Consider the following 18,272-nt stretch of genomic DNA (forward strand, 5'->3'; position numbering starts at 1 on the left):
CCAGGCGCCCCAACACAGATGAATTTTTAATAAGATTACTTTGGGGCTTAGAAATCAATTTTTCCATACCTTCACTTAACAATATTCATTTATCAAACTATTGTGTTTGGTATTATAGAGACAGAGATAAATAAAATACATATTCTGCCTTCAATTTTATCACAGTCTGATGGAATGGTTTTTAAACTGCCCTGTACTTCAGGGGTAGACTAAATGATCTGAATTTCATTTTCAAAGTATATTTTAAATATTAAAACTTCTGTAACAAAATTAATTTAATATAATAAATTTTAATACATTGAGACAACCACTTGTTTTGTTTTTTTTCCTTAAAGATTTATTTACTATTTTCTTTTAGAGAGAGGGTCTGTGCATGCAAGCTGGGGAGGGAAAGACGGAGAGAAACTCAAGCAGACTCCATACTGAGCATCGGGAGCCCAACATGGGGCTCAGTCCCACGACCCTGAGATCATGACCTGAGTTGAAATCAAGAGTCTATGCTTAACCCACTGAGCCACCCAGGTGCCCCAAGGGACCACCTCTTGTTAATGTCTACTGTCAGGTAAACTTTATTTTTGTCAGACATAAATTTTTCCTGCCATTTTAAAGCATGTATTTGAATGTATTGTAAACATGTTATTACATAGAAAGGTTGTAGCTTTATCTTGGTCTTTTTATTTTTATTTTTTTTAAGACTTTATTTATTTGACAGAGAGACAGACAGAGCACAAGCAGGGCGAGTGGCAGGCAGAGAGAGATCAAGCTCTCCACTGAGCAGGGAGCCTGATGTGGGACTCGATCCTAGGACCCTGCGATCATGACGTGAGCCAAAGGCAGACGCTTAAGCACCTGAACCACCCAGGCATCCTTACATTAATTTTTTAAAAATCCAATGTGCATATATCTGCTTCTAGAAAAATCTACGGGTGACTGCGACCATAGCATAAGTGCTGAGTACAATTAAATACACAGCAAAGTTCATCTGCCTGATGTACATTCTTTTTCTTTTTTTTTAAGTAAACTCTATATCCAATGTGGGGTTTGAACTCACACCCTGAGATCAAGAATTGCATGCTCTACTTACCGAGTCAGCCAGGCGCCCCCTGATGTACATTCTTATGTGCAATAACAGATAGATGGATAACATGTCAGGCAGCATAGGTAGAGTTTTGCAGATTCTTAAATTTAGAGCTCTATAAGTTTCCAGTGTTTGTCTGACTTTTATAATAAAAGATATGCCTATTTTCGTGAACCAATTTTAAAAGATTTTATAATGGACACTTTGAAATAGACACAAAGTAAACAACAAAATAATGAACAACTTTATATTTATCACCCAGCTTCAACAATTATGAATATTCTATCATACTCATGTCACCCAAATCTCCGTCTGTTTCCTCACTTGATTATTTTTTCCAATAAACATTTTCTATTACTCCCATTTCAGATTGCTGAATCTGCCTAGTTGAAGAGCAATTAAAAGAACTGTTGCCATTTGCAATCACTTAGCTTTGTTGATCAGCTTTGCTTCTCCATATTATCCAATCTGAACAAAACACAGAAATATTTTGGATACTGAAGCTTATAAAAATCTGCAATTATCATTGACAAGTCCTAATTTCAAACTTTAGTGTTCACCGAAATAACCTGGCTTTCTGAGATTTTTTTTTTACATTGAACATTTGTTGGCTAAAAATAATACATAAAAATGCTCTAAAAACTTCAAAAATCAGGGGCGCCTGGGTGACTCAGTTGGTTAAGCATCCAACTCTTGGTTTTGGCTCAGGTCATGACCTCAGGGTTGTGGGATCGAGCCCGGTGTCAGACTCTGCACACAGTGTGGAGTCTGCTTGAGACTCACTTTCTCCCTCTTCCTTTGCCCCTCCCCCTGCTAATGCTCTCTAAATAAATAAATAAACAAACAAATAAATAAAATCTTTAAAAAAAACCTTCAAAAATCGTACAAAGAGTGTGCATAAAAAAAGAACATCTTCCTTCCCCTCCCCACCCAGTTCCTCTTTTCAGGGACCAATTTCTTGAGACAATTTCCAGAAATACTCTCTGCATGCACATACAAGCATGTACATAACTATAATCCTTAAAAGAAAAACCCTGCTGACAGTGTACACTGTTTTCTACCGTGCCTTTGTTCATTACTCTGTCTCTAAATACACAGATGAGATAAAGAGTTTCTGAAAAGGCACAGAAACTGTTGGTATAGGGGACCTCTATCTCTAACAGTACAACATCAGTGAACACAGGGAAGAGGGAGCCAATATCTTGCTTTTGGGAAGTAGAAAAGCCATATGATATTTGAGTTGAATCTTCATAGAAACGCCTACGTGGCAGAAAAGTAGAAGATGGTTTTAAGTGGTGACACTTACAATTCCAGACCTAATTTACTTGGGTTTTCTTTGTTTCTTTCCTCACAGCAACTGGCAGATACAACATTATCTAGAGCAGCTGCTAGTTTGTTGAAAGTCATCCCTACTAGGGTGAAAGAATATTAGACCATGAATCCAAAGAATTGGGTTCTAGTTTTAGGCAAGTCATGTGGCCTCTTTAGTTTCCTCATTTATGTAATGGGGATACCACGTACTTGTCTTTCTCACCAGGTTTTGGAGACTATCTGCTGAACTAAATTACTATCCTATGGTGAAAGCAAATTGTCTTTGGAGTTTGAAATCACTGTTTGAAATCACTGTTCTGCTGCTGTGAATGGTACAGTTTTTAAATCATTCAGTCCATTCACAGGAAATTATTGAGTATCTGCCATATTGCAGACACTGTCCTAGGCATGAGGATATAAGGGTGAACAAGACAGATAGGACTTAAATTGTTTTTGAGCGCTTAGTGTGTGCCGGCACTGTGCTAAAACCAAGAAGTCCTTAGGCAAGGTAAGTCCTTAGGCCGTCTCATTAGCTCACACAGCTACAAATTACATCTATATGCTGAAAATCCCCAAATTTATATCTCCTGGCCTGACCTCTCCGAACTTGAGTCTTACATATACAACTGCCTTTTCAATTACTCCTTTTAAATAATTCATAAGAAACTCAAACATAATACTTCCAAACCTAGACTAATTTCCATTCCAAGGCTATCCCTCCCTCCTCTCTTCCCCATCTTTATAAACAGACCACCATCCACCATGATGTTCAAGCCAGAGATCTGGGAGACATCCCTGCCAGCTCCTCTCTCTTACCTCCCACCGCCTGGAAGACAAATTAGTTCTACCTAGAAGGCAGATCTTGAATACATCCACTGTTTTTTTTTCTCTCTGCAATCCCCCTTGCTGCTTCTTCTTTTTTTTTTTTTTAAGATTTTATTTATTTATTTGAGACAGAGGGAGAGAGAGCATGGGTGGGAGTGGGGGGAGCAGAGGGAGAGGGAGAAGCAGACTCCTGACTTAGCAGGGAACCCCATGCAGGGCTCAATCCCAGGACCCTGAGATCATGATCTGAGCTGAAGGCAGATGCTTAGCCACCTGAGCCACACAGGTGCCCCATCCCCCTTGCTTCTTTGCAATAGACTCTTCACCATTTTCCCTGCTACTTACTTCCTGCTCCCTGAAAACCATTGGCCACAGTGTCCAGAGTAGATTCCCAGCAGGAAAGCAACAGCAACGGTAGTGATAACAAACACAAACAAAACAAATTAAACAAAACTGAAAATACAAGAATTCTTTCATTCCCACATCTTTCTGGGAAGAATTCCACCCTCCCGATCCCTGCCCCACCCCAAGTCTGGGGCTTCTGTTGTGCTACTGATCAGGATAAGTTGGTTGAGGTGCAGATTTAGGTCAGAAAGGACAGATGGACTTACCTTAACAAGGGCAGGGAATGGAATCTTGAAGATGAGAGAAAGAAGCCAAACAAGAGCCAAGTCCAGGTCTGGCCTACTTTTTTGGGGTAATATTTAGAGAGAAGAGAGACTGGAGAGTGTTGCTGTGCTGAGTAGAACTTAGAGAGATAGATCAAGATTTTTTTTTATCATGTTTACTGAGATTCATACACAGAAATTTCCATTTTGTGCTTATTTCACAGACTTCAGTAAATATTAGACTGCTTTTCATTTTTATATTCAGTACTTGTTGTTTCCTTTGAATGAGATCTTACGCTGATATGGGCAATGAATGGGCTCAGCTTTATTCAAAATACACCATTGCACTTAGGATAAAATCTAAATTCCTTATCAGAGCCTAAAAATCTCTAAATCATCTAGCCTCTATTTATCTGTCCAATCTTCTATCTGAACTCTTCTCCCTTTTGCTGACACTGGTCTTCCTTTGGTTCCTCAAGCACACAGAGCTTTTTCCTTTCTTAGTCTCTACACTGCTATTCCCCATTTGGAATGTTCTTTCTGTAGCTGACCCATTCTTACCTTCTAGGTCTCATCTAAAATGCCGTCTTTTCAGAAAGTGCTTTCCACCTAGCTTAGCTAGATCTCCATTGCTGTTGTTCATGGCACTCTATGGTTTCCTTCATAGAATTCTGCAGGTGGTAATTTATTCACATGTGTGGTTATGTGTGTGCACGCACATGCCTGTTTTGCTCATTGTCTGTCTCCTGCAGATGTAAATCCAAGAAGACAATGAGCTTGTGGGTTTGTTCATTGCTATAGAGCCAATGCCTTCCAGAGCTCTGCACAGAGAAGGCTGCCAATGAATATTTGTTGAGTGAACAAACAAGCTCTTACAGAGCTTAACATTGACAAGAAAATACAGATACTGAAGATAATGTGTTATGATGACTACCACAGGGAAGTATGGTGTTACTGGAAACCCGAGGAAGCTAATTTAAGGGGCGCCTGCGTGGCTTAGTTGGTTAAGCATCTGCCTTTGGCTCAGGTCATGATCCCAGGATCCTGGAATGGAGTCCCACATCAGGTTCCCTGCTCAGTGGGGAGTCTGCTTCTCCCTCTGCCCCTCCCCCCAACTCCTGCTCTCTCTCTCCCTCAAAAATAAATGAATTTTAAAAACCTTTTAAAAAAAGAAGGAAGCTAATTTAAGTGCAGAGCAAGACAATCCAGGCCTCCCTGATCTAAGAACAGATCAGGAATTGGCTTAGTGTTAAGAGTGAGGAGTGTTCCAGGCAGAGGAAATAACAAGTGTGAAGGCCTCAGGATGAGAGTATGAAGTATTTGGGGGAAACCAAAGAAGACAATATGGCTGGATCCTAGAGAGGAAGAGGTGGGCCCATGGAATGTATGGTAAGCCTTAGGACTGGGAGCTTTATCCTAAGAGAAATGGAAAGCTTCCGACAGTAGAGCAAAGTAATTAAATTTATGGTTTTAAAAGACTATTCTAGATGTGTGGGGAATGGACTGCAGGTGAGGAATGGAGAGCTTGGAGAAGTAGGCTGGGGCAAAGATGATCAAGGGTGACTGGCTAGGTAACTGTAAGAGTACAGACCAGAGAAGATAGAGGCATGGCTAGAGGAGGTGGTGAATTTGGAGAAGAGTGGTAGATTCACAAAATATTTAGAAGCTCGGGTAGTTAAGATATGGTGAGTCATTGGGCTTGCCATAATGGAGTGTGAGAGCCACGATGACATCCAGGGTTTTGATTTAGCCCACTGATTGGATAGTGGCACGATGATTTAGATGAGAGAAAACTGGAAGAGGAGCCAGTTATTGTATGTGGGTGAGTGGAGGGAAGATGACAAATTCAGCTGCGGAGAAGATTTGAGGCACCTGTGAGGTATACAAGGTGAGATGCCAAGCAGGCAGTTAAATAAATGGCAGTATGATGGTCAGTGGAATTCTGCATACAAATGGAGCCATCTGTCTAGGGAGTCCAAGGCTTGGGATAGATCTTGAGGTACTCTCATCATCAGAAGAAGCCAAGAAGTGACCAACGAGTAGAGGTAAGAGTAACACCAGAACATGTGATGCTATGGAAAGCCTTCATGAAATCGTCTTAGATAAGGACGCCTGGGTGGCTCAGTCAGTTAAGTGTTTGCCCTTGGCTCAGGTCATGATCCCAGAGTCTTGGGATCGAGTTCTGCATCAGACTCCTTGCTCAGTGGGGAGCCTGCTTCTCCCTCTACCTGCCGCTACCCCTGCTTGTGCTCTCTCTCTCTCTCTCTCTAAATCTTTCTGATAAATAAATAAGATCTTAAAAAAAAAGAAATGGTCTTAGACAGAAGTCTCAGTGAAGTAGCAGATTTTGAGCACAGAACATCACTCAGCAATTTAAGTTGTGATAATTCTCCTCCTTCATTAGGAAACTGGGTACAGTAGTCTCCTCTTATCCAAGGGGGATACATTCCAAGACCCCCATGGAATGACAAAAACTGCAGATAGTATCAAACCTTACGTACACTATGTTTTTTCCTATACATACATACTTAGGATAAAGTTTAATTTATAAATTAGGCAAAGCAAGAGATTAACAACAATAACTTGTAACAAAATAGAACCATATACTACAGTAAAAGTTATGTGAATGTGGTCTCTCTCTCTCAAAATATACTGTACTCACACTTCTTGTGATGATGTGAAATGAAATGCCTACAAGATGAGATGAAGTTACGTGAATGTTGCAGGCATTGTGACATAGAGTTAGGCTAATATTGACCTCTATTTATCAGAAGTGGGATCACCTACTTTCAGACTGAGGTTGACTGTTGGTAACTGAAACCATGGAAAGCAAAACCATGGATAAGCAGGGCTATCATATCAGCGTTTCTGCGGGAAAAAAACACCTCCTTAAATCCCACCTTAAAAATGACTATTTTATTTTCATATTAGTATTTTATCCTTCAGTATTTTTTCTAATGCATAAACATTTTTGTATTGTTGCAGTTATAATGATGCATTTTATTTTTTCCTCTTTAAAGTAAAAGGAATTTATGACTTCATAATTATCATTTTAGTGGTTGTATAATGTTCCATTTTAGAGATTTATAAAAGGATATGGCCGACTCCACTAAAACTATAAGAAAAAAAATACAGGAAGAATAAACTTTTTCTCAGAATCCACCCTCCTTTACAAAAATAAGATCACTTTATTAATTTTTTATTTTTTTTAAGTAGGTGCTACACCCTGTATGTAGCCCAACACACCGTGGGGCCCAAGAGGCCATGGGGCCCAATGTGGGGCTCAAACTCATGACCCTGAGATCAGGAGTTGGACACTAAGCCAACTGTGCCACACAGGCACCCCAATAAGATCACTTTGAAGAGTTAAGAAAACACAGAAGCAAATGAGCCTATCAGTAATGGTGTCTTCTGGACTTTAAATACAGATGAACCAATTTCAATATGATTCTTTTCCAACTTCATACATAATTTGAATGACATCCTAATAACAAGGTTAAACCAGAGGGAGACGTGTTTATTCTGTTGATCCTTGAAATACAATGATTCACTTCATAGATAAACTGGGAAACTAAAGATCAATATCACCTGGATGCACATTGTTCTGAATCTTCAACAACAGGTCATGAAGTCAAAAGCAAGAGTAAATGATGCTTTTATGCATTGCCATTAAATCTTAAAAACAGGGGCACCTGGCTGGCTCAGTAGGTAGAGTATGCAACTCTTGATCTCAGGGTCGTGAGTTCAGGCCCCACATTGGGCGTGGATCCTACTTTAAAAAAAAATTTAAAAAAAGAGTTCTAAGGTATCCAAGAACCTTACACACAGACACACACAGACACAGACACACACACATATATATGTATATATATATAGCTTTCTTTGATGATTTCACACCTTCAAAGTTTTATTTACAAGCCATCACAAATATCCTTTAGTACAAAGGGGCTGAAATGGTTAATACGTGCTTCAATTAAAGTGCTTTCGTTTGTTTAACGTTAACCCCTAAACTGATGAGTGAGGTAAGCTGAAAAAGAGGCATTTTCTGAAACTGTAGAGTTTTTTCTATAAGAAACATGACTAGAAGCAGAAGGAGAACTCATGGTTGAGCCAAGGACACTTTAACTCTTTGATCTAATTAAATTATGTGCTGAAATCAGCACATTAGCTCAGAAAAGCTTAAAGTCTCTTGCCCCTACAACTAGCTCTCTGGCTTGGTGACATCAAAAGTAATTGATCAGACACACCTGAAATAATATAACATTGTGTATCACCTATACTCAAATAATTTTTAATTTGAAAAAAATGCACTGAGGATGGAGGGATGAATTAAAAGGGTAGGCAAAAATACAATAATCTTGAACTCATCAGGAAAAGAAAATTGATCGGGAAGCCCCAAACTCGAGGGCTGCTGAACTCCCTCAGTTTAATTCAGTAAGTATGTATTGAGCTCCTGCTTTGTGTAGGACAAAAGTGTCAGATACAGCATCCATGACATCTTTATTTAAAGGTTTACCTTCTCTCCTACTCGTTGTTTTAAAATGGGACTTCACTATCTGTGTGGATCTTGTTGGCAGTTTCCTGTGTGTCCTGTCTCATGAGCAGCTGTTTTTGTCTTACCACAGGTTGTTGGGATGAGTAGCGATGTCGGATATAGACAGAGCACCAGCCACCCTAAGGCAGGTTCGTGGGTCAAGGGCTTGGGGTCCTTTTTGTGGTGGGGGAGAGAGGAGGAATGGGTGATAAGGAGAGATGTGGGCTTTTGAATCACATGGAGACTCTGGAATTACTGAGTATCTTCTACACACCATATTCTCATTTAACACTTGGTTAATAATCATAATTGTATGAAAATGGTTCTGCATTTTACAGATAAGAAAACTGGCTAGTGGGGGCGCCTGGGTGGCACAGCGGTTGAACGTCTGCCTTCAGCTCAGGGCGTGATCCCGGTGTTGTGGGATCGAGCCCCACATCGGGCTCTTCCGCTATGAGCCTGCTTCTTCCTCTCCCACTCCCCCTGCTTGTGTTCCCTCTCTCGCGGTTGTCTCTATCTCTGTCAAATAAATAAAATCTTAAAAAGAAAAGAAAAGAAAAGAAAACTGGCTAGTGATCTATCTAAGGTTACAGAGTAAGTGGTGGGTCCGGGGTCTGCAAAGGCTTTTCTCCACAGTGCACAGGGTCCCAGTAGAATTTCAGGTCCAGAGCAAATCACACTGTGCCCTTTACTCTCCCATTTTTACAAGACATAGTCTGTGTAGAATGTACATCTAATAACCCAGTAAAAAGAGGTTATGGACAGGAGAAGTCAGTATGTGGTGTATGGGTCTACCTTTTCTTTTTTTTTTTTTATTGTATTTTGTTTTTTGTTTTTGGTCTTTATTGATAAGGAGCTCCTAAGATTATTTTAGACTAGTGTTACGGCCTGTCTTCCTGAGTTGTTGCCCATACTACAAAGATCTGTTTCCTTCATTAGACAAAAATATGAATGGCTGGTCCAGTTCTGTCTCAAATAACAATGTATCAAATAAAACCGCTTGCAAACTATGGCACTTTACAAACTTGTAAGGTAGCACGTCTTTCCAAGGTATCAAGGAACTGTGAAGTAGCTGATTAAAATATATTCTTGATGACTTGAGATACGGGACGGTAGCGATAGCACTTGGTAACTGGACTTCATAGATACAATCCAAAACCATACTCTAACCAGCAATTTTAATCTTTCTGAGATTTGGCTCTTTGTAGAGATTTAAACAAAAAATGAGACGAGGTGTAATATGCCAATAAGATTAATTAAATTTTTCCTTTGAGCTCTGTCCAAACGTTGACGGAATTAGGACAGAACAAAAAGAGATGCACTACACATCCTCTGAGCGTTAAAACTGAGGTAAGGTAATAAGTTATGGGGAAAAGACTTCAGACATCCTTGGGGACCGCTGTGGTTCGGGACGGTCCCTTTGGAAATATTCCAGAGTCTGAGTCCCCAGGGCGCCCTCAAGTGGGAAGGAAAAGACGCGCGTGGCCAGGCGCGCGTACGCGTACATTCACGTGTACACACACATACACACGCGCGCGCACACATTACACATACACACGGCCTGTTTCCTCCGCTCCCCCTTCCCGGGGGGGCGGGGTCTCTTTCTCTTTAAAGAGCAGACGGTCTCCGCGCAAACCCAGGCTCTCTAAGGCCCCGGGGGCCCGGGACCCGAGCTGCTACCAGCCAATGGGCGCGGCGGAGCGGCTCGAGCGCGGCTGACGCTGCACCAATGGGCGCTCGCGGGGGGCGGGGGCAGCGGAGGAGACACTATTGTTGATGAGGAGGAGCGGCGGCGGCGGCGGCGGCTGCACCACCTCGTTGCTGCCGGCCGCGGCCCGGGCGCCCCCTGCTCTCCGGATTCCGGCTTCGTCACCCCGTTGCGGGGACCTTCCCTCGGGCCTCGAGAATCCAACCCCTGCAACCCAACAACAACAAACCCCCCCCGTCTCGCCCAGTCACCGGGGAGGGGGGGATCATGTCCCAGCGGGTGAGGCGCAATGGGTCCCCCACGCCGGCTGGCTCCCTCGGGGGCGGTGCGGTCGCCACGGCCGGGGGAGCTGGGAGCCGCCTGCAACCCATGAGGGCGACGGTTCCGTTCCAGCTGAAGCAGCAGCAGCAACATGGCAGCCCCACGCGGAGCAACGGCGGCGGCGGCGGCAACAACGGCGGCTGCTGTGGTGGCGCCTCAGGCCCCTCAGGCGGCGGCGGCAGCAGCGGCGGCGGCGGGGGCCCGCGCACCGCCTCGCGCAGCACGAGCCCCACGCGCGGCGGCGGGAGTGCGGCCGCGCGCACCAGCCCCACAGTGGCCACGCAGACGGGCGCGTCCGCGACGTCCACGCGAGGCACCAGCCCCACGCGCGGCGCCGCGCCCGGGGCTCGCGGGAGCCCCCCACGGCCACAGCCTCCGCCGCCGCTGCTGGGCACAGTGTCGTCGCCTTCCTCGTCGCCCACCCACCTGTGGACCGGCGAGGTGAGCGCTGCCCCACCCCCAGCCCGCGTCCGGCACCGGAGAAGGTCTCCGGAGCAGAACCGTAGTTCCCCGGAGAGGAGGAGCCCAAGCGCCCCCGTTTGCAAAGCAGGTATGTGCTGGAGACCGCGCGTCGAGGGGAAAGCGGCGGGAAGGGGTCCTGGGCGCGCACTGCTTTCGCGCGGGGACTGCGGCGCTACCGCGGAGCGGGTCGGCCGGGGGCGGGGCTGAGGGCGGGGCCCGGGTGGTGCGGTGCCTCAGTCCCGGGGCGAGCCCTGCGCCCTCTCCACCGCTCCTTGTTTGTCTCATTCATTGCTCTGCCGACCTTGCGCTGGTGCGGGATAGTGCAGGTGCAGCCGCTAACCTTGTGATTGGGCTGGGACGTGTTAATGATAAACCTGGGATTCTGGCCGCCGACTGGTTACTGCTCACCCTCCCTTGGGTGTGAGGCTAGGAGTGGTTTGTCACTTTCTTTAAGTGACATGGTTAATGTTAATATAGCACATGTCTGCTGCTAAGTATTTCTCTTTCGCAAAACAGTTTCAGATTGTAAAGATCGAATTCGTTAGCATAGCAGATTTGGATCCCTGAAGAGATCTGAGGCTGGGAGCGTGTTAGCATTTCCTTAGACTTGATAAGTGGGTAGCGAGAAAGAAGGAAGATTCCTTTGGAAAGTTTATGGGCTTTGTCTTAGAGTCTGGGTGTATCTCTGAAATACAGATATTGTTTAGTGTAAAACCATTTATTTGTTTTATAAAAAAAAAACATATCCACCGTTTGTCTGCTTGTTATTTTAGGGACCAAAAAAGCCCTGTTATTTTTCTGTGTACTTGGGAGCTTTCTTGGAAAAGGTTCTGAATGGAGCTGTTGGGTTCCACTGGAGTCATTCATAAAGAGTAACTCAAAAAGAAATTCAGATTGTGAAAGTGGAGAGATAAGATTTGTCATCTGATTGCCTTCGTTTTAGAATCTACTGAAGAAAAAGAAAGGGGTGTTTTTTAGCTTATGGAGTAATACTAGAGACATATACCTTTGTTTTTCCCTTGTCTAGAGAATTTCTTTAGAATCTTTCAGGCAGAATTACTGGAAATTTCAGGAAACTTAGTACAGTACCTCTCAACCAAATAAAAGATTTTTTTAGTGGTTTCAAGAGTCCCTTCAGAAATGCAGGGAGCAGGATGAATCTTTCTTACTGTTTATTTTATCAAAGATTTTAGACAATGGATATGTTTTTCAGAGAGATTGCTCTGGAAAATGACCAGTAGTGTTTTCTAATTAGAAAAAGAATACTGTTTTAAACCTTTTGAAAATGCAGTATTTTTTTGTAACTTCTATTGTTGAAAGTACTAGAATCCCCTTCCCCCTTAAATAATAGTTATCACTTTACTGAGCTCCTACTGTATGTTTGGTGATTTACCTACTAGATCTCATTTTAATTCTCACAGTAGATTTTAGAGAAGTTAAGTAACAAGTGGTAAAGTTGATGCTTGAATTCTGCTGGGTGGTACTCCAAAACCATGCCTTTTATATCAAGAAGGTAGCTTCATGATGTATAAGATAGAACCTGGATATATATATAACATAGCAAAATTAGACGTGCTTTGGTCTTGAAGCAACTCTTAGATGTACCTGGTGAACATAATTACTTTAATTTGCCTTCAGCCTTCTGGAGCCAGCATAGTGTGGAAAGGGGAAGGGAAGAAGGAGGTGGTGACCCCAGTCTGATAACAGAATGTGGCTACCCTCTCAGCTGTGTGACCCTTAAAGCCGAGCAGCAACCTGAGGAGAGCACGGTTAAATTAAGTGTTGGCAAAGAGTGGAGGAAGGTGTTCTTTTCTTCTGCTCTTCAGGACTCTGTTTTCTGGGATCTCGTTCTCCTTGTGTGCCCACTCTTCATGTTTCCCAAAGCTCCCTTGTCTCAGGTCTATCATTCCATTCATACTGTAAAATTAACCCTTCTCAAAAGCTTCCTCGTCTCTCCACCAAAAACAAAAAACAAAACCCAAAAAATAAAAACTTTTTCCTCTAGTGCAGCACTCTCAACTTGATGTGAAAGGAATAGTGTCTGTCATTAAGTTATACTGAAGTGAGTGTCTGATAGATTCTTTCCCAGGAATGTCTTGTTTCACTCTAGTGAGCTTTCATGCAGAGTAGGACTTTCAGATTTCAGATTTCAAGTCTTCATAACACAAACTAGATAATTTGCTGTTTTCTTCAGACTAAATCTGGAAGGAGAGAAGAAGGAAAAAGGAGAATCTTTTTAATCACTCGGACTCCCTTTTTGATTAAAGGAAAAGTATCACCAGTTTCTAGCCTCAGTGAAATGTAGAAATCTTTACTAGTAGAGGGGAAGGGTCTGTAGTTCTGTAAACCTCATATGACTCAAATTCCAGGGACCATCTAGATAAAGCTGCCAACTTCAAGGTGTCTATCAAATGAGCTGGATGCCCCAACCTTTGTTAGGGAATCTGGTATCTGAAAGCCTCTGAGTTGAAGGTTTCAGAATCCTTAGGGGGGTGTCCTTATTCTGCCGCATCTCTATCCAGTTGCTTTATTCTCCCAGGGTTAAAGATAGTCATTTGTTAATCCAGAACTTTCTTCTTTTGACTACTATAAAGTAATCCAAGCACCTATCCCTGACATATTTTAAACTTCTCACCTTCAGTGCCTGCCATCTCCATGGCAAACTGGTTTGCCATTAGGAACTGAGAAATACTTAGAGGAGGTAACTAGGCAACAGTGTTAACTGTAGATAAAATGGGGAAGAAGGTGAGGTTTGTTTTTGTGCTTTCCCTCCTTTTGTCTTAATAAAATGTCAGATAGGCATATTACAAATGGAGAGGTGGCATATTAGCATAGGCTTTGGATAGACCGTCTGGGTTTAATATCTGTTTTCCACCACTTAGAAGCCATGTGATATGGGTAAGTAAGTAACTTTCTAACCCTTAACTTTCTTATCTGTAAAATAGATGATGATGATATCTGCCTCATATGGTGGTAAGGATTAAATGAAAGGAAACTGAAGAATACTGAGCATAGTACCTCAGTATAAAAGTTAACTATTGTGTATCATATTAGTTTTGCTTCTAGTTTTAGTGGATGTAACATAAATTGCCAGTGTAGGCCTAGTTTTCATGGTTCTTTGAAATTTCAGATTGGGGAGAATATTGCCTGTGAGCATCCAGAACTGTATCAAGTGTGGTCTGTGGTTCATCTGTATCAGAATTACTTAGGGTCCTTGCTAAAAATGCAGACTTTGAAAGTCCCCCACCACACCCTCCTGTGATTTTTGCTATGCTCTAAATTTGAAAAGCGGGCACTAGAAGCACCAAAGGAAAATAGTTTGAAAACTCATTACAGAACACTAGTATAGTATGTATAAAAATTATTTTTGCAGTGTGACTGATCTGTAGATAGCAATATGTATTTTGCTAATTTTCCCCTTTGTATACATTATGTTGTGTATGAATTTGGTTGTTTATCGGGGAGGGGAGTGGCAAGAGCAGCAACAAGAGATGGACTTCTCTGGACTAATAATCAGGAGGTAGGTTATCAGGACTTCATATCTAGACTTCTGCTTTCTGGTACTTTGTGAAGTACACAGCTTTAAGAATTCAGTGTTTCCCTAACATTTGAAGGATTGATGTTAACTTCATACCTTCAAGGGGAATCCTTTTCGTTTGTTATGTCTGTATTTTACAGTTGAAGATGAGGCGAAGTGGAACCTTACTATTAGTTCAACATCTTGGCTAGCAGAATTTGCATTAATTCATTTCTGTAGGGATGCCTGGGTGGCTCAGTCGGTTAAGTGTCTGCCTTCAGCTCAGGTCATGATCCCAGGGTCCTGGGATGGAGCCCCATGTTGGGCTCTCTGCTGGGCAGGGAGCCGGCTTCTCCCTCTCCCTCTGCCTGCTTGTGCTCTATCCCTCCCTCTCCTTTTTTTTTTTTTCTTAACTAGAAAGGGAAGTTTTCAGAAAACCCTTGAAGAAAATGTATGAATTAGAATGTATTCCATGGTTAATAGCTCTGCAGGCAGACTTCCAGGGTTTAGATCTTGGGATTACCACTTATTTAAGCAAAGTCACTTCACCTTTAAAAAGGGGATACTGGTGGGGTGTCTGGGTAGCTCATCGGTTAAATGTCCGAGTCTTGGTTTCAGCTCAGGTCAGGGTTGTGAGATTGAGTGCCATGTTGGTCTCCGCACTGGGCGTGGAGCCTGCTTAAGATTCTCTCTCCTTTCCTTTTGCTCCTCTCCCCCTCCCTCTCTAAAAAAAAGGGGGGGGAGGATACTAGTAGTGTTTACAGTAGAGGATTATTAGAAGGATAAAATCCTTTTAATCTCTCAGTATTATTTAGGGTAATCTCTCAGTATTAGCTCCTCTCTCCTTGGATTTGAAGGAGGGGCTGATAAAGATTTTCAGATTCTGTGAAGAGAACAAGTAGGGTGACCCTGGAGAATAGGCTTTTGAATTTGGCATTTCAGTCAGTTGATGATCGCTGAGAGAGAGTAGTTTATGGGGGACAGAAATTGAATTAAAGTGATAGGTGAGGGTTATTAAGTAAGGGTAATGATTAGAAATTACTCTTGAGTATAAATTACTCTTACGTCACCGAAAGGAAGGAAAGTGACAAAACAGGATGAAAAGTTGAGCTAAGGTTCATTTGTTTATAGGATGGGGAAAACTTAAGCATGTTTTTTGGGTGTGGGGAAAGGATTCAGAGGAGAATGAGACTGCAAGTGTAAGAGAAAATGAAAATAGATGGAGCAAGGTCATGGAAAATGTGAGTGGCAGTGGGATCCGGCACATGGAGAGTCTGGAAATCTCAGAAACGACTGAGGACACTTCTTTCTCTGAGGATGAGAAGGTGGTAAGGGTGGGTTAAAATGACAGATAACTTAGCAAGAGAAGGGAAGGAAGCAGTAGAAGGGAAGGAAGTTGAGAAAGTCATCTACTTCCATGTCCACACTCTTGAAGAAAAAAGAGGGCATATTCTAGTACTGTATTTTTAAATTTAAATTTTGTTTTTATCGCAGTACATTTATGTAATTAAAAATATCAAATAGCACTGGGACTCCTGGCTGGCTCAGTCGGTAGAGCATGCGACTTTTGATCTTGGGGTTGTGAGTTCAAGCACCATGTTGGGTGTAGAGATCACTTAAAAAATCTTAAAAAAAAAAAACAACAACACTGAAGTTATAATCAAATAAAATGTTTTCCTGACACATCTCTCTCTACTCCTACTTCCTGCCCCTAGAGGCAGTCCCTTTCAACTCTTAGTACTCTTTGTTTCTGGGGAAATTTTTTTTATCATTTCTCCTTTCTGTTGTCTGTTGTGTCTTTTTGGAACCCCTGCTATGTGGGACATCTTGAATTGAACTAATACTTTTCTTATTTCTGTCCTAGTTTATCTTTTTGTTCTTTCTAGCAGCTTTATTTTATCTTCTGTCCATTCAGTTGATTTTTAAATCTTGGTCATCATAGTTTTGTTTTTCAAGAGAACTTACCTGGCTGTCGGATTGTCAGGGTCTTATAAAAATGTTTATAAAAGGTGTAAATACCCTCAAAGTTTTTTTTTTGTTTGTTTTGCCCTCTGCATTATCTGCAGAGCTCTTTCTGTCTTGAACTTTGTCTGTCATGTGAAAAGTGTCATTAGTTTTCTATTAATATTTAAATAAGACCCGAAAATGCTGATTAGGTGTTCTGTCTGGCTAGGTCAGGATGGTAGACAAGAGGATCTTACAAGAGAATGATGACAAAAGGGCTTTCTAATGTAGGTTTTTTTTCTCTGCCAGGTTTCCCAGGGAAGAGTTCTACAGTATCATGCCTGAGGATATGTCTGGTATCTTTTAAGTCTGGGGCCTGCCTAGTTAATCGGTCTAAAGCAGTTTTTCCCAGTCTTTTTGCTTTGGAAATAATTTGTTTCTTGAGGAACCCCTGCTTTTATGATCACTAAGTTGAGATATAATGGTATGATGATAATTAATGCTTTTCTGAGTACAGACTGATTTCTCTGTGGATCTATTTGACCAATGTATTATAAGTTTATTCATTTTGTATCATTTTCCCCCCTACCTCTTCTTGGAGAAAAACATAATTTAGCTTACCTTTCTTGAAATCAGTCTTCCTTCCTTCCTTTCTCTTTCTCTCCCTCTTTCTTCATTCCTTCCATTCTTCCCTCTCTTTCCTGCCTTTTCCCCTCCCTCTTTCAAGCTCCGTGCCCAACATGGGGCTCAAACTCATGACCCAAAAATCAAGAGTTGCATGCTCCACTGACTGAGCCAGCCAGGCATCCCAATCTCTTTCCCTTTCATGGATTTTTAAAATTCTAAGACAACCACAATACATTTTGCTTAAATAATTGGCTTGAGCCAAATGAGATTTAATTTTTCTAAAGGTAGACTCAGTAGATTTAATTTAAATAAAGTTAGTAAAGTTAGTTTTTACAACATGAAAATTTATTGACAAAGTTGTGCGATAAAACTATGAAAACCATAAGCCAAGATAATCTGAAAAAGATCTAGCCTGAGACACAATTTGTATAATAGTTTGAAAGAATTCTTTCTGAGTAATATGATCTGTCTCAAATGTAAGTTATGCAGAATTCTACACATCTGTTGGTTTCTTGATCTCTTTTATAGACTTATACATAAAAAGTGATGTTTGAAAAATAAAAACAAAATTTATCTCTTTAAGGCAATACATGTACGGTTTTGCTGTACAAATACTCAATTCTGGGTTGAACTTGAAATGAGCACACCCACATTTCATTTTCAAATGAAATGAAACATTTTTTTCCTTGCTCTTGATGCTCGTTACACAAGAAAAAGTTTGTTTATTCATAAAAGAAGTTGAAAATGCAGCAAATTATTCATTGCTTTCCCGTGAATGGCAAGACACTTTCCTTTGCACCAAAATCTAGAGCTTCTGTTGGACAGTTCAGGAAATCTCGGGTTGCGTTCATAATCAGATTGGAGCTAATTTATCACCTAATATATTTGCTTTCAAAATTTGGCTGAAACATCTTTCCTGCTGTTGTCTTTTTTCCTGTCTGTTGTCCTTGTGGGTTATATCTTTCTATTTCGTCAGTATTATAGGAGTATAATACAACAGCTTTCTGTTAAAGGCTTGCATAGTGGAGGTGAAATTAACTATAGTTTATTCCAAAAAAACTACATGAAATTTTTAGTTGACCATTCTTCTTTATGAGCTAATGTAAAATTCTTTTGGAAGTAAACTTAGATATTTTTTGGAAGTCTTGCTCTTAAAGAGCTGATTTTGTAGTTGTATGTTCTAGTCTACCTGCTAGCATGTATTTCCCCCCCCTTTCCTTTCTTTCCCTGCGGATAATATATACACGTGATAAAAAAAATTATAAATGGTAAAAGAAAATACAATAAGAAGTCTTCTCCATACTTGTCTTTAAGTTCATTATTCTCAGAGAAATTCG

The 18,272-nt window shown here is 41.6% G+C and overlaps 1 protein-coding gene across 10 annotated transcripts in view; it reads left to right on the forward strand.

Annotated features, from left to right (window-relative positions):
• Positions 1–10,102: 10,102 nt before the first annotated feature.
• The window catches only part of FAM117B (family with sequence similarity 117 member B), a 92,426-nt gene continuing 84,256 nt past the window's right edge, over positions 10,103–18,272 (forward strand). For 8 of the 10 annotated variants that reach the window (XR_015724755.1, XR_015724758.1, XR_015724754.1 and 5 more), the window contains exon 1: positions 10,220–10,935. Coding sequence is in view for 2 of the 10 variants with exons in the window: in XM_087862805.1 (XP_087718931.1) it covers positions 10,332–10,935 (604 nt within the window). In the remaining 8 variants the exon portion in view is untranslated. Of the gene's footprint in view, positions 10,936–18,272 lie in introns of all 10 variants that reach the window. The other 2 variants (XR_006781214.2, XM_045806524.2) reach the window with 1 other exon arrangement.

The sequence above is a fragment of the Ursus americanus genome, chromosome 1 (genome assembly GCF_024610735.1).
Source record: "Ursus americanus isolate L20-20 chromosome 1, mUrsAme1.1.p, whole genome shotgun sequence".
In the NCBI taxonomy this organism is placed as follows: Eukaryota; Metazoa; Chordata; class Mammalia; order Carnivora; family Ursidae; genus Ursus; species Ursus americanus.